Raw genomic sequence first — 19,776 nt, forward strand, 5'->3', positions numbered from 1 at the left:
CCAAAGATATACATAAAGGAAGTTGGTTGTAAAGTTGTAACCCAGCCTTAAATTATTTTTGCAACTATTTACACTTTAGTTTAATTGGAATATTATAATAACAACCATAAATTATCATTACAAATATTGGGTTGTCTATTAATCAAGTTAATTTGTTGCTTGTTGTGATTGAAGACGTACGTATTTTATGGCTAAATCGAATATTTCACCAAGTTGCACAATTGTTGATATGAAATCAGTAACCCTACTATCAAAGGAAATATCTATTTTGACTGACGGAAGAGTAAAATCTAAGTCACACAAATTTATTAAATAAGTGGTGCTCTCATATTTCTTGCTCGCTTATGTTTTTTTTGTTTTACACGCACTCTTGCTCTACTCTTAGCCTCTCACTCTAGGTGATTTTATTCTTTTTACATCTAACTTAGAATAAGACAGTAAAATAGATGATCTTAAAACACGACTGATAAAATGTGTTTAAAATAAATTAGACCACTTTGAAATGAGTTTTAAAATGTTTGAAATTTAAATACATGTTTGAAAAGTAGTTTGACACACTTTATGATAAAAAAATAAAAAAATAAAAAGAAGAAGGAAGGTTTCTATTAAATCACGTATCATTAAATTGAAATAAAAAACTAATCCAATGCACAATGTTTATTTGAGTAATGAAACTTAGAGACATATTTTTCATATGAAATAGTCTAACTTAATTAATTGCTACCATTAAATATTTTAAAGTAGGTCTTATTAAAAGACTTACTTTTACGCATCAAAAAGTTATAAGTGATGCGGTCAAATTTTACTTTGAAAATCATTTTTCCCCTTATTGTATGCCTGTGTGTCTGTACCTGTAGGTATAATACACAATTACGCATATATAGCCAACCCCAGTTAGGGTCTCACTCTGGCCTTTCCCCTACACAACTTTAAAATCAATAGGGACATCATGGACCCCCTGTTGTCTTGGGGTAGGGGATGAATTGGGGAGGGGGAACTTCTGTATGCATAATTCAAGTGGCAGCATCAGTCGAGCAAAATACACACATGTGTGTGTGTGAACCCTGCTAGTTGTGTGTTGCAACCATTGCTTTTTGGCGCTGGATGCAATGGATCCCACCTGACATTTATCATTGCCGAAATGTAAGTGCAGCCAGTGTTGCCACAACTATACAATATTAACTCTTAAATTATATAAGTTACACGATAAAATTCATAAATTTTAAATATAACCACAACTTTATCGTAGAATCTACCGCATGTAACAACTCAAAAACAACAATCATTGTATAGGGATATTTAATTCATTGTCACAAACTTATTTGTTTTCACCGTGGAAGCCTCTTAACAAAAATAAATAAATAAATAAAATACAGTAGAATCTTAACAATTTTTATGTCATGAAGGAGTCCTAAAATAAAAATTAAAAAATAATAAAAAAGAAAGAAGAAAGATATAGCATAAGTATATATATTATATATACACACAATATGGCTGTGGGTGATTGATTAGACACTAGTTTCACCAACAAAGTCAGCCGGGGAAGGCTTATCAATAAGGTAAAGAGTCTCACTTGACACATAAAAGAAAGAGAGGAGCACATGGTCCAAGAAAAAAGGTAAACAAAGTTAAAAACTCTTTGGCTCATCTTTGGGGCTTAGTTTTAGTCCATCACAAGAAAGACAACAGCAACCACACTCAAGTTATAGTCAAATTTCTCTTCAACTCAAAGATGTGATTTTTGTGAATGGTCTCTGCATAAATGGAAAAGATGCTGTGCTTTCTTCTGCACCCCACTGCCCCCGCCCAGCCACCACTGATTTCGATGAGAGAGAGAGAGTTAAAGATAGAGAGAGAAACAGTTTAGAGAGAGAGAGAGACAGGGGTGAATGGAGTTCGTGTCCGTGTGTTGAGAGGGACGAGTGAGGATGTCATTAAGCCTTACAACTGTGGCACTGAAAAACATGGTAGTTTTCTTCAGCATTTATAAGAGTACAGAACAGCAGTGAGAAAGGACTATCTGATTCCTCTCTCTCTTTCTCTCTCCTTCTTTTTCAATTTTAATTTTTTAAATCTTCTTTTGTCATAATTTTAGGTCAGTACTACTCTTTAATGCATGGTCCGGGGTAGGGGTCACCTCCATTTCCTGACCACCTCGGCCAACAAAGATCTCCAAATAGTCCAAACAGATAAATCCAAAACTACCAAAAGTTTGAGACATGAGAAAGACCAATTTATTGTTTTTTTTTGTCTATAACATTTCATGTGGCAGTAGTTACAGAAAAAATTATGACCTGGGTATTAATGAAAATTCATATCCACATAGTTAGTAGCTCCATTTTGATCTCAAGATCACAATCCATAATTGCATATCTTCATCATCAATATAATGTTAAACAGGGACCAGACTGTACTAAGCCAACGTACATACAAGTAAAAAACCCATATCAATAATACAAAGTTAAAGAAAGAAAAACTATACTATCAACCAAAACCATCATATTATATAGTCACCATTTACCAATTTTAGTGAACAAATAACAACACACACCAATTGGCTGATACAACACTCCATTAATCAACGTTAACATGCCTGAATTAACTAACCACAACAACACCTAATAGGCCATTTCTAGGTATGTTGATAGATCCATCTTTTTTTTTCTTTTTCTTTTTTTAAAATGAAAAGAAAAGGTAACATTGACATGAATATATGAAGAGACATCAAGATCTACAGGTGAGCAAATTTTGTGTGGTGATATTGATTATGATCAGTTCGATCATCGTGCTCGACTTCGCCTTCTGTTATGGCAGATGACATGTAACTCAATGCCAACGAGTTCTCATCCGGAGGTGCCATTGCTGTCCTTGCTTGAAATTGTTGTTGACAAGCATGACAAGTGATTTGAACAAGTATAGAATTGATTTGTTTGATGGCATGCTCTTTTAGAGCCCGAGCTTTGTCTAGCTCGGACTGTGCTTGTTGCCTTATTCTCTTGGCATTAGCAAATTCTTGCTCAGCTAACTCAATCTGTCTCTTCACTTGCCGTCTAGCCTCCTCCGCATACGCCTTCTCTGCCATGGCCATCCTCAGTTGTTCTCGCGCTTGTTCTCTGAGTCTAGAGGCAGCAAACGTAGGCTTCTCATTAGTACTAATAGTACTTTCCCTTAGAGAGCTCCTGCAGCCTGTGTTGTTGCTGAATTTGGCGATGTCCGGGTCGTTTTTCTCGCCGAAATCAGACGACCCTATTGAGAGCTGCAACTGGGTAGAGTGGTTTTCGTCCGCTTTGGGGGAAAGTGATGAAGAGTCACGTGGATTGGATGTGGTTAAAAGCTGAAGCTCTAAGTTGTGGTGATGCAAGCTCTTTGAAGAATTACTCTCTCCATCTGGGGTGATGAATATGGTGTTATCTTTGGGTTTTGGCATTACCAAACCAGGCCAAGGAGCTGTGCTGAAATTGGTGTCACTGGACGGGCTCGGGCTCGACGCCTGCCGGGACAAACAAGCCGGCTGATGCAGTGACTGTGGCTCGGACCCGAGCCGCCCCATGTTGCAAGCATCTTGGTGCTCTATGAAACTCTCCACCCTATAAAGTGGTAAGAGGATGATTAAAGAACCTTTCAAATATCTTAAAAGTTTATTTTAATAAGTGATGAACAAGTGCAATGATTCTAGATGCAGTGGAAAAGTAGAGCAAGGACATTTTCAAAAACCATGACATGATCTTGGTGTTTTTGTTGATGAAGACGGATACTAGCTAGCTAGGAGATGAAGTCATTAACTCGTATCGATGCAAACAACCGCATAATGATCTTCTTAGGAATAAACATATATAAGAAAATGGAATGAGAATCCAAATGTGCATAAATAAATGTCCTGCAATATTATTATTAGAATGAAGACTGAGTTTGGAATATTGTATACAAAAACATGCTAATCACAAGTTAATTAAATCATTTGTATGAAGAATAGTCATCTCATACACAGAGAATAAATAAATAAATATATATATATATATATATATATATATATATATATATATATACTAAATCAATACCTAGTCAACTACATAAAAACTGTGTTGGGGTTTTGGGATGCTGAAAAAACTTGAAACTGATGTCAATATGCCAAATGTAACCTGATTTTCGAGAACTGTGCTTAGCTGGTGATTAACTATTGTTAGATAAAGAATTAGGCTTCCCAATCAAAACCCAGTTCTTATTTTATAATACTAATAAAAAAGAAATGTTAACAAAGAAGAAGGTGTGAGACATGATTCAAGAAGATTCAATCATATACGGGCTTGTAATTTGCAACAACACTTTCCAACCTAATGAAGGAATTAAGAAGAGAAACTATATAATATTTTTATTCAAATCTTCATTGTGCAAGATAGAAATATTCCAATTTAAATGATCTAATTAAAAGAAGTATATATACCAATAATGATCTTAGTCTAGATTGTGAGATATAGAAGAATGAATGAATTAATTACCTTGAGAAAACACGGCCACAGTCACAAGAATGGCCTCTGGTACCACAGGTTTTGAGATGAGCCTTGTAATCCGATTGAACAGCATACCCTTTTGAGCATTTCTCACAAACCCATTGCTTGTGATTGCTGTGCTTCCTTCTGAAGTGCTTCTTGATACCCACTAGATCGCCGAGTGCGTGGCAAGGATCATGGTGCAAGCAGCTGGGCTCCGGGCACACGAACACTCGCTTCCTGGCCACCGGCGTCTCCCTCTTCAGCAGCTTCCAAGGCACCTTGTGCCTCCGCCGGTGCATCTGCAGGTTCTGGTCTCTCTGAAATCCTTGGTTGCAGATCTCACACACATATCTATCCGATTCCAATAACGTCTTGGGTGAAAGCGAAACCACTTCTGCATCCGGATCTATACACATCAAAATGATTAATTTCACAAAACCTTACAAATTAGAGAACCAATCAAAACACTATATATGTATATATCTATAGTCTAATATATACCTGGAGTTCCGGCTGGTCGTCGTTTTCTCTTGCTATTACTTCCATTATCGGAGGAAGAGAAAGGGTCGGGAGGAGGGAGTGTGGAAGAGGGGTTGTTGTTGTTGAACATAGATGGATTGGATGGGTTGTTTATCTTGTATATGCTAATTTGTTATTGATTGAATGAGGTTGAGAGACTAACCCACCAAAGCAATAATCACTCACTGTGAGGGCTTTAATATAAGGGCAGAAGTGGGGTGATGAGAGAAGAAAGCTAGCTACAACATGAGAGGAAAGGAAAATAATAAAAAGGCTCTTCTTTCGGTTTAACAACAGCTTTCTTTTAGCTTTAAACTTTCAGCTTTTTTTTTTTCATCAGCTAGAGAAACTTACTTTCTCTCTCTTCTTTCTCTAACCTTCACCTTCATCAGGTATTATTTCAGAGTCTCCCTTATAAACTTCTTCAAAAGGAGAGAGAGAGAGAGAGAGTAGACAGAAGAGAGAGAGAGGGAGAGGGGTGTGATCCAATCAGATGATTGAAAAAAACTTGATCCCACAAGCAACAATTGGACCAAAGAAAAAAACATCCTGGCTCGCAAAGAAACAAAACAGTCATTATTCAAAGAACAGTAAAAATTGCATGCATAAATACAAGCCAATTCTATATATGTGTACAGGTAAGCATCCTCACTTTTTGTCAGTCTCTGTCACACTAGCGTTAGTATATGAATGAGAGGTGGCTAGATAGAGAGACCGACCACAACCATACATCTACCCATTCTAGTTACCCGGATGATGTAATATGTGCCACTGTGTGTGCCCTAGGATAATATATGTAGGTGACTCATTTTTAAGGTATTGTTGACTCGTTTCAGTCCTTTGACCACTTATTTCACTTCTTTTCAACTACTGTACTTATTGTTTATTTATTTTTAAAAAATAATTTCAAAACTAAACCAAATAGTAAAGAGGTTTGCTAGCAACCATCACACAACTATTGCTAAACAGTTGCTTATCTAATTGGGTGAATGGTGTTAGGTTTTTTTGAAGTTGAAATTGTGAGCAGCAGCCATCAATATTATTAGACACACTAGTTTCGGTTGAATGTAGAATCTGTTTTTCGAAAGGTCTCACGGAGCAACACAGGTTAGGATTGATTTTTTTTTATCAAATATATATATATATATATATATATATATATATATATCAACACCATTCGATCCCCGATAAACTGTCTCTAACAAACCTGAATAATAAAAATGAATTCACTTATTGAGTTCTATTATTACACTTAATCAATGAAGATATCATGTTACCATTCCAAAAAAAAGAAATATGAAGATACTATATTATTAATATTGAATAAAGATAAGTAATCCAAAGTTACATTTAATTAGTGATGATGATATCATGTTATTAATATTGATTCCACAGTTTTATATGAGTGAGGATAACATCGTGATGGCGTTTACATCATCCTTCACTCATATAATTTTAGTTAGATGTGTCTGTGCAACTCTCGAGAAATTATTAAAATGGTCGTGGCCCATTGACACATGTTGGACAGTTAAATTCAGATTATCGGATTGAGAAGATGGCCCCAATATATTACAAAGAAATTTCACCAATAGCTTTCATTGGATTAGTCCTTCAAGTGTTAAATGGACCAAGATCATCTAATAATTTCTCGCAACTCTCGGACTCTGTATCATTACTTATTAATATTTTTCAATTGATAGAGGGCTTGTGGACCTAGGGATGACAAATATCCCCATTTCGGCTGGGCTGCGATTTTGGAGAACCGATTATGTAAATAGGGATGAGGATGGGGCTGCTTTGAAAAATCCGGCGGGTTTTGGGACAGTTTGTCCAACCCCACCCCACCCTGAACATACTATAAATTTATTAAATTACCCCTACATATTATGATATATTACTAAAATAGGTTTTATACTTATATATATATATATAACAGGAGGAAAACCTAACCATCATTTCATTTCATGTCTCAAATCTTATGAAAAAAAAAAAAGAGAGCCGCAAGTAGAAATGGCAAAAATTCACACCCCGACGGGCCCCCGCCCCGTTTGGGTAATCGATTATGTACATGGGGAAGGGGATGAATGCTGCTTTGAAAAACCCAACGAATTTTGGGTGATTTTGGGGGTGAAAAAATTAAACGAGGATGGGAATGAGATCCCCGTCCCATTGCCATTGTGAGTGCTTGTGAGTAGTGACTCAGATTGAATGGATGAGGGTTTATTTGATCCAAATATGATAAGATTGTTGCTCGATTTGATCCAACTCAATAACTCATGAATGATTTTATATCCGATTTGTTATTAAACGAATATTTGATTTGCTAATTCAATTTATTAAAGGTGTTTTTTTTTAAAAAAAAAAAAATGAAAAAGAAATTAATGTTCAAAAAAATATCAGCAAACAATAATTAGAATAAAAATGATAGAAAATGGAAGATAAATAAAATATTGAAGAAAAATGGGATCAAAATTAGATCTTTTATTATGTATTAAGAAATAAACATTTGGGAGTAAGGAAAAAAAATTAGAGGGGAAGAAGAAGAGGAAATAATATATTATGTCGAATCGAATTGATCATAATTCATATATAATTTGTTATCAAATTTCAATCGCTACTGATTATTGAATTAAATCTTCAATCCATAGAGTATTTAGATTCGGACCAAAATCAGATAAAGGATTCTCTTGGCTTGTTTTTAAATTTTAAAAGAGTCTATCAGGCTCTAATAATAATTTGAGTAAGAGTCAATTCATATAAAAGTTTGCCCCACAGCCTTGTTGGATCAATTGGCATAGTAATTAATTTGATTGGACAAAGAATTTTATATTCCATATTATACTCACTCATATCTAGCTTTAACTTTATTTCAATGAAAACCTATGATTATTACATTTATTATTCATCTAAAATCAATAAGCTAGGGTGCAGGTATTTAAAATCATTAAGTGGTAATGTTCTTAACATTAATGACATATTTTTAATATTACCATTTTAGGATAATTATGTTGTCAATAAAGTTGTATTGATCTGCAAATTAATTTCAAAATTACATTTTGTATTTGGTAGCACTTTGAATTTAAAATTTATATTAATTTTTTTTAAAAAAAATTCTAAATCTAAAGTGCCGATTGAATACTCCCAAATATAACCAAAAAAAAAAATTTTAAATACTGTCGACGACAGTGGACGAATACCTAAATTCTTTTATATATTTGCTGTACCTTAGTAGGGTAGGAAATAAATTATTCTAATCATGTGTCACAATTGTACATATGGACAATTGGACATGTATATATAGGCACGCAAGGTTTAAAGTTGATAATGGCTTAGCCTTAGATATATATGTGGTGTCTAATTTCTCCTCGTTACTATAGGTGTGTGTATATATATACTCATATTATGTAATAATAGAGAGAGAGAGAGAGAGAGAGAGAGAGTGGCCCATTGAGTGAATCATAAGAAAAAAGAGAGAAAAAGGATCCAAACTTTTTTGAAGTGTTTGTGGTTGCATATACAAGAGGGTTCAAATTTGTTGTTCACTTCTATATATGTGTAATCGTCCATCACTTCGACATCTATGTTTTAACTAATTAAAATTCAATTATCGTCTTTTCGGTGTTCTAAATTCATTATGATGGGTATTAAATAAAGCAAGCTCGTTAGGACTAAAACATGTTTTGTGAAACCCTTTCTTTTTTAATTTTTATTATTTTTATTTTTGTTAATTAACGAATCAATCAGATAAAAGAATGGAGGGGTTGTGATTGATAGATCAGCTTCGTCTTGAATGAAAAGATTGGTGAGTTGTTATGATTTTGTATAAGTGTGCAACACACTGTATCATATCTCAAAGGATAGAAGAATCTAAATAGGAAAAGAGAGGTCTTCCGACACAAAAAATGTGGCCTCCTGTTTGGTGGCTGACGCTGGGCCCCACTCTCATTCGCAATACCATAATTTCACTACCTCACCGCCCTTAATTGCTTTTCTATTTTAAGAATTAATTAACATCAAAGTTAATTAAAAGAAAGTATGATTGTGAAACATTTTAGAGGAATTCCAAATATTTATGAAACGGTATTATTACTATAGCTAGATAATAATATATATATATATATATCTAGGAGAGAGAATATGAACTAGAACTACTCATCAAATAGTGGTTCGTACAAACTTCTTTGTTTAGGCACATAATTAAAGATATATAAACCAATTAAGTAGTTAATTAATAATATATAAACGAAAGTATGATTAGATTCGGGATCGAGAACACAGTTGGGCGAAGTGATTGCGAAAGAGATACTCGTGTGATGCTGCATGTGTTTGAGAATCCAACTCCATCATCCTCCCATTCCTTTCCTTGCAATAAATTAACAAATTAAACAGCTTTACCTTTTTTCAATCTCATTTATTATTTTCCCAGCTTTACTTTTTTCAATGTCATTTATTATTTTCTTTACATCATCTTTCTCTATCATTCCTGCGACCAACAGAATGCTATTTCTGTCGCTGCTGGAAACTATTTCAAACCCAAATTTTCTATTTAAGCTTAAAAAATAATAATTAATAAATAAATAAAAAGTAACACCATGTTTGAGATCGCATTGATCTAAATTTTATTCAAATTAAACTTCAAGACGTGAGTTCATATTCTTCAAAACAACTCATACGAAACTCAATTTGAGAGAAAAAAAACACGTTTATGTGAGTATCACTATCATCATAAATATTTAATATGTTTTGTTTTTTTTTTTTTTAAAAAAAAGGAAAAATTAGTTGCTTGACTTTTTTTTATATATTTTTATTTGGGTCTTAACAATGTATTCCTATAATAAGAGGAATTAGAAAACAAGCCACTCCGTTTGAGGCGCACGAAACTGCACTATTGTAAATGACTTTGCATTTTGGATATACTTTTTGCAATGAATAGTGATAGTACTGGATGGCTAGACCATTGAGAAGCTAAAATTTTTTCTAGCTAGGTCAGTTAGATTAGATTATTTTCTTATTTTCTCTTCCACCAGATGTACTTGGATAAATTAAGAATTTGCTGAGTATTTGAAATTTCTTTTCATCATGTCATGATTCAATTTTGTTTTAGAATCACGAGTCTTGACCTACATTAAATTTTAACTCGAATCCCAGGCTCTATTATCGAAAGTTAAGTCAAGGTAGTGATTTGTTGAGTTGTGCGTAGATTTTGACATTAATTTCTTTTACCTATAACTCAATAAATAAGAGTACAAGGATTTTTTTTTTTTTTTTTTCATACGCTATTGAAACTTTTGATAGAGAGACAAAGGGTGTATTGAGGTTAGAAGTTGACAAATCTGTAACTAATTTCTTACTGGCACAGAGAAATACTGAAATCTCCCCGTAATCTTCTTTGTGGACGTAGACTATAAGTCGAACCACATTAAATTTCTATATGCATTATGGCACCTAGTTTTTCATTAATCCTGATATTCATTACTTGTTCTATTGTTGTAAGAGAATCATATATACCCATTTGGGAATTACCTAGTGGTCTAGTTGGTAGAGCGTCTAACTCCCTGAGTGAGTATGCCCGTGTTAGAGACTTCGAGTCCTCTCCCCTTAGTTTTCGAGGAAAAAAAAAATCATAATTATGTAAGGGATTCAATCAAAAAACAGTCCCAAAACAACCTAATTTTATGAGGTTAAGAGTCATATACTAGTGAAAGAAAAAAACCAGAAAAATTACTGTAGAGGATCACGCCACGCGAAACTCCATCTGGTATTATTTATTACCAAAAATACACTTGGTCGGTGTTGATTGGACCATGTCAGGACCAGCCTGACATTTCTCTAAAAAGACTAGTGATCTCGAGCTACTAGGCCGAAAATGCGAACACTGTACGAAGAAGGGGTCACCACCCTTCACTCTCTTGATGAAGATACCCCACTCCAGTCTTAAAAACTTTACTAGGAAGACCATCCACCTCGAGATCCACTGCAAAGGAGCTCGAGGCATAAAGGAAAGATGAAGCCTCGGGCCTACATAAGGCAAACCCTCGAGAAGTTTTCCTTTCCCCTCTCTAGTCTCGGGGATCTAAGGAACAGTGGATAGGCAATTGGAATCTAAGGAATCACCTCACTTCGAGGTCTTCACAAGGGGGACAGAATGTTCCTAACCCATGCTCAAACTCATAGAACGGATAGGCGATGCATTATGCGTTGATTCAGTGACAGGACCCACATTAAATGCAGGGCACATCATTACCACCTCGAAAAAGGGCACGAGTTGCCTCGGGCCACCTACCGGTGTCACATATGTCAGGATGTAAAGTCATTAGTCCACTGGTCAAGAGAAAGCTGACCTTCGTGACTAGAGGTCTTTGACCATGCTAATAAATAGTATAAATAAATACGGTAATTAGCCATTAAAACAAGACCAAACAACTGGCATACTTAAAAACTTTTGAGCTCGAACTACCTAATGTTATGTTCGGTAGGAAGGAAATAAGAAGGGTGAAAGGAAAATAGGAAGGAAGGAACAAATTTCCTTCGTTTGATAGAGATGATATAAGAAAAGAAATGATGATAGGAAGGATTTCCTCCTTCACAAATTTTCATCCGCCCAAATTTGGGCGGAAAATAGGAGAGAAACAAGTGAGTCTATTATAGAAGTTTTAAATTACTATATCACCCTTCAAAAATATTTAATAAATAAAGTAAATGATGGGTTTAATGGTAAAAATAACTTAAAAATTTATCTTTCCTTTTATTTTACCGAACAAATTAAATTATCAGTTTTTTTCTAATTCTCTTCCATTCAACTGAATAAAAAGAGGAAACGTTTAATCATCCCTAGGGATGTCTGAGTCATCCTTTCTTCTCTCTCTACCATTTAATTTTTTTCCTTCTTACCGAACGAAACATAAAGGACTAAACAACCGTCTTCTCTTTCTTAATCTCCTCATAAAAGGGGAATCCTTTATGTAACTTAAATTCTCCCTCGAATATTGATCTTGGAAGGATCTCGTCATCTCATCACCAGCAAGCATCAACAATTACTTATCATGAAAACATTTTGTGAAGCATACACAAATATTTAAATGATTCCATTTAATTTCATTCTATTACATAAAGATAAATTATATGGATTCAAAGAAGGCTCATAAATTCAGGCCCCACCAATTTTTATATGATTTTTATTGAGGTGTTTGATCATTAGTGCACCTAAATTTTACTAGTAATATTGAACGGCTAAAATTAAAGTCGATTGAAGAAGGGTATTTATTGCATAAATTTAGATGAAATTTGGACAATTTCTAATCTATGGAATCTTCTTTAAGTTTATTAAACTTATTCGAGGAGATAAAAGTGATATGAGTTATTAACAAAATTTTGAAATTGTTAACTAATAAAAAATAAATAAATAAGTAAATAAAAAAATAAAGATGCCTGGCATTACTCAAAAGAGTAACATGTGTCGTGTGTCATGACTCATGAAAGTGAACCAAGTTTTTTTACTTTGTCTACTATACTATATATATATATATACATATACATATTATGCATAATCACGTGCTATCATACGCAGAGTACTTTAAGCATCCTCCAATGTACCTCAAAGGTGACACATTATGGTCGTGTTTTATCTCACCTTCATGATTGTTCTTTAAAACCAAAACCAAACAAGAAGCCCAAAAAGTGAAGAAACAAAAACGAGTTTGAAGATGGTTTATAATGTAGCTTTTCTTAATTATGATGTTATTTCCGCCAGTCAATCTAACAAACAACAATGATACATCTATGCAATAATCGATTGTCGCAACGCTTACAATTCTTAATGAAGTCTATCACTCATGGTAAGTCCCTATATTGATTTTTTGAGTGTTGTGATAGCGGATATGCTATCACAACAAATATAATTTTCTTCTAAAAAAGAATAATAATGCATGTTGCAACAATCGATTGTCGTAGCAATTACAGCTTGTAATAGAGTCATCTCCCATGTGCATGACATGCCCTTTTTTCCCATGTAAATAGTACAAAAACTTCGATAATTAAACTTCTTGATGTATAAGGTGGTAACCCTATTCACTCTTCAGAAATCTAAAACTCATGATGTGAGACAAGATTTCAACTCGTATCTAGTGTGTATACTAATGTTTTTATTTTATTTATTGTTAGCTAAATACAATAAGTATCTATACTAACATTGCATGCATGGGGAGAAATTGTTTTGGCCATTTAAATATAATTCTACATCTGAGATATACGTGTTGGAGTAGTCTGGTATACATATATTATTATATATAGTATATGTCCGGACTAATGAGAATAAGATAGTTAAGGATATAATCATTAAATTATTCGCATTCTGGCATATTAATCCATCATTTGTCCAGCTGATGTGAGAGATCACCTGAAACGATTTAAAACTTTGTGTAATTATTGATTATAAGTTCATGGAGAATATCCAAAAAGATACATAGTAATATGAAATTAAATAAAATATCTGTACTGCAAGAATGTTTTGTCACATGCCTGTAATATATAATGCATATTGAGAGGCCCACAAATCCATTATGTTGAAGGATGGGCGTTTCGCCCCAAAAAATAAATAATATAAATATAAAACATTTTTTTTTTTTTTTGGTCATCGAGTTGATTGGCTTTTCACCTATAACATAAGTGTGATTGAGCAGTATGAAATTAATTTTTTCAGGAGGAATTTGATAAATAAGAATATACGAAAATTATTATTTGTATTATACATGTGTGTATGTATAAATGCATTCGATCATGCGTCCAAAAAGTAGATAAATTGAAAAAAAGATCTCCCTTAAAGTACTAATCTTGTCCGTGCCACTATAAAAAGTAGCCAAACAGCCACGAGGAAACATATGAAGATCGACTTGAATCACATCAATAATTCAATAATGAGGGATTTGGATAAGTATCAACACACAATTTCTTCCCTGAACAGTTTGATGAATAAGACCAAAAATTATCTGAAGGCTTAAAATTAAAATATATTTTCCATATATTCATTTATAATCCAAAAATCAAGAAAATTAACAGTGAAATTCTAGGTCGGCAAACAGAAATCAATTTTCAGAACACTGACTTCTATAATTGTCTGAAAACAAATATTTTTAAAAAATTGAGTTTTCAGAAAGAAAAAAAAAAAATTCAGCAAGTGTTCGTACCATAATAATTTTTTACTTTTTTATTTTTAAAAAATAGAAAATTGTTCATATAACTAAGTAAGTGTCCAAACAGTCATGAAGAATGATCAACCAAGAAAATCAATGATGTTAGGTTAATGATTGAAGAAGCTAGTGCCAAAGAAATAAAACTAAAGAATTGTATATATGTATATATATATAGATAGATGAGTAGAAAAGAAATAGAATGGTTGTGGATTGTTCTCTCTCTCTCTCTCTCTCTCTCTCTCTTATTGGGGAATATATCTGGTTCTAAGGAGTCATGATCTCCAGTGAAAGATGCGGACAGAAAAGAGATGGGAGAGTAGGGAGGTGGGGACTGGTTTGGCAGGAAAAAATTGTAGAAATGAAATGATTCCAAACATAATATTCTGAGATTGTCTTGTCTCAGAGCACCCCCGGCTTATTTCATCATTAATTTTTCCTGTATATGATACCCCCCATTGTATTCTCTTGGAAGTATGTTCTCATTGGTGCCCCCATTGTCTTTCTTACTCCATCTTCATAATTCCCTCTACTGTCTCCTCTCCTCCTCATTTTCCTTTGTTTTTTTTATTTTTTTCCTTTATTTTTTTTTTTTTTTGGGTTTCCTTCTCAGTGGGTATATATATATATATTTATATCTTGAACTTGTCAAGCTCTCTTGACAGCTTTGTATGGGACAAATACAACTTGTTCAGAATTTTATCAAACAACTCATTATGAAGGCATGGTGGAGAGAATTTGTGGGGTAGTCCTTGTTTCTATTCTAGTAATTGTCCGTGGGAATCAACACTCATGTATGGATTGATTCATTTTTTTTGTTCTTGTTTTTAACACTATTAAATGTAAGGAGATGAAGATGGTATTGAATAATAAGAAGAAGAGAAGATAGTATTTAAACGCTTCAAAGTGATAGCCATAGTTCAAGATGAGAAGATTTGAGAGTCTATAGAGAAACAAAGAAAAAGGGCCTAGTCCAGTACACAAGGTTCTCGTCATTGCGAATTCTGGAGAGGGTCAGATATACGCAATCTTGCTTCTACATGTTGTTTCCTTAATTCGAACCTATGACATTTACATCACAGTAGGGAACCTTAGTAGATGAAGATGGTATTGAAGAAGAAGAAGAAGAAGAAAAGAATATAGTATTCGAACACTTCAAAGTGATAGCCATAGTTCAAGATGAGAAGATTGAGAGTCTATAGAGAAAATGAGAAAAAGGCTTAGTCCAATGCACGAGGTTCTCGTCATTGCAGATTCTGAAGAGAGTCAAATATACGCAATTTTGCTTTCACAAGCAAAGAAGTTGTTTTCTTAATTCGAACTTGTGACCTCTACATCACAATAGAGCAACCTTATTGTTGCGCCAAGGTTCACCCTCTTATAGAGCACCAGAGATGATGGTGGAAAATTTGTTCATGAAAATATTCACCTAGATAGAAAAGTAACTTATCACTGTGCCATCATCTTTTAAATTAAAAAAAAAAAAGTTATTATGAAAATTTATTCCGAGTCTACATGTATTATCACTACAAATTTCATAAAATTTATGGTCTAGATTTTAATGTTTTCAAGGTTGATCAATGATAAAATATAATCTTTTAATTCTTCCCGGAGCAGCTACAAAAAAGGTTGGTACAGTTAGCCACTGTATTCAACGCTTGGAAGAAGCTAAAAGAAAGCAAAGCCTAGTAAGAGTCATGAAAAAGCCCAGCAAAGGCTATCAATATGACAGCGAAAAGGATATATACTGTTGTTAAATTAAAATCCTAAAGAAATTCAAAAGCATATTGCACTGCCACCATCTCTCGAATAATTAAAAGTAAATTCATATAGTACCATATATTATATATATATATATATATATATATATATATATATATATTCTTGTCCATAATAGCAGTACTAAACTCCAACAATTTTAATCAACAACCAAGCTAAAAAACACACTATGCGAAATCTATACATGTATAGAAATACTGTATATGTTTAGCATTGTTTTGTTTTTTGGTAAAAAGTAAGAATTTGATTAGACATAAAATTACAGAGCTAAAGAGGGCATGTTTAGCCTTGTTTTGTAAACTGTCTTCTTATTGCTGTCAATCAATGTCCTCCTAATTCTAGTATTGAAGTCACATTTAACCAACCCCTTGATCCACCAAGATCCAAAAAAAAAAAAATGTAGATATATTACGTATATCTTATATCTGACCCACCCTTTGTACAAATGTGTGTGTGTGTATATATATATAGTTTTACTTTGTACGTGAAAATGAGCCAATATTAAACGTATAACTGCACGTTGGTGTTCTTTTTGTAAAGCAGTAGGCTTTTTTTTATTTTAATTTTTAATCTATAAGATTTGATGCTTTGACTTTTGGACTAGCGCAGGCAAACTTCTCTTTTTGGATTTAAAGGTAAGTCACCCCCACTCACATGGTTTGTTTCTTGACTTATCACAAATCCAACTCTGTAAGATAACTATCTTAGGGTTTATATATCAAAAAGATTCCCCGAAATTTAGAGGGACCCAACTACTCAATTCGATGATTAGGGTTTGTTGGTCTAACTTTTTTTCTCATTATATATATATATGTATATACATACATATATATATATATATAATGTAGTAACCCCCCATAGTAGCTCTCTTTAGATCCTTCCTTGCAAAGCATATGTCAATTCCATTCAAGCTTTTTGGTTGTAAATAAATCACTTTTTTATCTTTATTCTTTCCAGTATGTGACATGTTACCAATTTGAAATCCTTTTTCACCCTACTTTTTGTTTTTTTTTTGTTCCAAAAACGCTCCAACACCAACAAGGGCATGGGACTTCCATGCTACTTGGTTTAGATTTGAGACACGTGGAGTGAGAACGTGGAAAGGGACGCGTGTCGAGCGCTGGGACATGAGTGTGTGGGAGATTATGGTGCACCGGGTGGTGGTTGTAAGCGCATACTTTTTGGGTGTTTGTCTTTCATATGAGATGATCCACTAGCATTGGTGAAGTTGATGGAGGCACATGGAGACTAAAAAGGTCATCTTCCCAGAAAAGGGTACACATTACAACCAAAAAGAAAAAGAGAAAGGAGATGAAAAGAAGAGAGAAAAATAAAAAGAAAATAAAGGGAGAAAAAGGAGAACAACCCATGCTCCCTGTCCCAATAGGTAAATGTACTTTCAACCCATATTTTTTAGTTTTCCTCAATGGAGAAGAATGAAGGAATCATGAGTGAGAGAAAGAAGAGAGAGACTCAAAAGCAACAACATTTTCAAGCACAAACCAAAACTACATCAACAACCAAACATTACACACACACACACACACACACTAAGGCCCTAACCTTTTTAGGCTGAAACCCACCATTGTGCTAATAGGGTAAAGGGCAAATTCAATGCATGAGGCTCTCATCATTGGAGGGTCGTATATAAGGTTCCACTATTGTAACGTTTAAGAATGATTAGATATATGCACTCTTAACGTCACTCGCCAATAGACAATTTTTTTAAGATTAATCTGGGGTATGGAATATTTGAGACTTTGCCCCGACTAATTCCTAAAGACACATGAAGAGCAAATCAAATGCATGAGACTCTCATCATTGGAGGGTTGCACGTGAGGCTCCTATTATTGTAAGGTCTGAGAAGGATTAAATGTACGCACTCTTAACTTCACATGCAAAGAGGCCATTGTTTTTTTAGATTAGCTTGGCGTATGAGGTATCCGGGGCTTTGCCCCAACTAATTCCCAAAGATCTATGAAAGGTGCCTCCCCATCCTGAGTCGGGTAAATCGTGAAGTATAGCTACAGAGGCGTAACCCCAAGGAATTATTTAAAGTCAATGGGAGTTAAACCTTAAACCTAATGTTTTATGATGTACTAGAGCCAAGTGACCTTCCCACTGAGTCAATCCTTGGGGTTAAGCAACCTTACCATTTCACTGAGTTCCCCCTCTATCGTGCTAGCTAATTGTAACGAGTGAAGACTTACCTATCTATCTAAAAGCTTAAATGGGCAAGCGTCCACCTATTACAGTTAGTATCAGAACCAAATTCAGTTCTTGATCCGGTATCACTCCAAGCGTCCGGTCCGGAGGCGTCTGGGTGAGCCCACCCTAGTAGGCAAGTGGTCCAACCGCAACGAAAACGTTGCGAGTTTGGGTGGGAGGGGTACTTGTCTCATATCAGATCCGAATAAAAAGTAAAATTGATATAAATTGGTGAATATGCAACACTATCTAATGACTTAAATTTTTAAATAACTGGACAAACACCTAACTGTTAAACTAACTAACATAAGTAAAAAGAAGTCAAAAATTCTCAAATTCTCAATACCATGGTAAAGCACTTTCATTTTGCCCATCACCAACCAATTATATCATGTTGTGAGCAAGTCCACCTAATACTAGTAAAAAATTACATGACACTTAATTCATGCACTTTTTTTTTTTTTAATGTTTGTCATATTTTTCCCATATACTGTGCTGCTACATCTTATACGAATTACACAATTGTGCGATACATTTAATATGAATCACGCAACTGGTCGTATGTTCATTGACAATAGTGTGTACTCAAGCCCGAATTTTGAAATTTTAGTCCAACCCACAAATCTTGAACCCAATTTCAATTAGCCCAACCCACAAATCTTGGTCTAGCATAGTAGTGTATTGTGGCGCTGGCCCAGATTCTTTAGAAAATATCCTGATTATTTTCCAGCCCATGTATGATATAGTAGTAGTAAATAATAGTTTTGTAATTTTATTATATCCCTCAAAGTTTTGGCTCAATAATGAAGTCAGAGACAAAAAAAAAAAAGAAAAAAAAAGAAAAAAAAAAAGAGTTTTAACATACCGAGGAGGGTGCAATAATACAGGATATTTATAGACGGCGGACCAATAATAAGATTTCATTTAGCTCTTTATAATAATAATAATAGGATATTTATAGACGTGGAACTATAATGTATCATAATTGAAGTAATCATCCTTATCAAAATAATATATAGATTGACAGATTGATATTTGATTATTTGTGCTTTGATTTTGTGTTCCCCACCTCTTTGATTCCGATTGTGAGAGGTTTTGATTTTTTCTGTTTTGGCTCCTTTTCCTTATCTCTTGGCCTCCCCACTCCACCTGTGTGTTCTTTTAGCTTTGTTTTTAGTGATTCAGATTTTTGTTAGGGAACATGTTAGTCTTCATTATTACATAACAAATATGTCTTACCTACACACAAAACACACACACACATATGACGTATCATAAATTTGAATTGAGAACTTTTTCATACCAACAATGATGGGTGTACTAAGGTAAAGAAGACGCATCAAAATGTCTTTGCATATGTCCCATTAAGGAAAAAAAATTATAAAAAAAATAAAGCACACACCTTGCATATTTCAAAGGAATTATTAAAGAATAATATTTGAATGGTAAGGACTAAATAAATGACTGAAGATCAAAACCTAAATGTACAAGAAGGATAATAATGAAGATGAAATGTAAGCATTAATGGATGGATGAGAAGAAAGCTTGACTTTACAAAACAAGCATGAATAAACCTTTATATGCTATGATTATTA

At 33.9% G+C, this 19,776-nt stretch overlaps 1 protein-coding gene across 1 annotated transcript; it reads right to left on the minus strand.

The window, feature by feature from the left end:
* Positions 1–2,479: 2,479 nt before the first annotated feature.
* Positions 2,480–5,506, minus strand: LOC132293634 (zinc finger protein SHOOT GRAVITROPISM 5-like). The gene is made up of 3 exons (XM_059791185.1): positions 4,992–5,506; positions 4,497–4,896; positions 2,480–3,587 (listed from the first exon to the last, which is right to left on the minus strand). The coding sequence occupies exons 1-3, from the start codon at positions 5,098–5,100 to the stop codon at positions 2,732–2,734; spliced, it is 1,365 nt and encodes a 454-aa protein (XP_059647168.1). The 5' UTR covers positions 5,101–5,506; the 3' UTR covers positions 2,480–2,731.
* Positions 5,507–19,776: the final 14,270 nt, after the last annotated feature.

Source organism: Cornus florida, unplaced genomic scaffold (assembly GCF_030987335.1).
Source record: "Cornus florida cultivar Cherokee Brave unplaced genomic scaffold, ASM3098733v1 CherokeeBrave_3.0.0_Hap2_Chr02, whole genome shotgun sequence".
In the NCBI taxonomy this organism is placed as follows: domain Eukaryota; kingdom Viridiplantae; phylum Streptophyta; class Magnoliopsida; order Cornales; family Cornaceae; genus Cornus; species Cornus florida.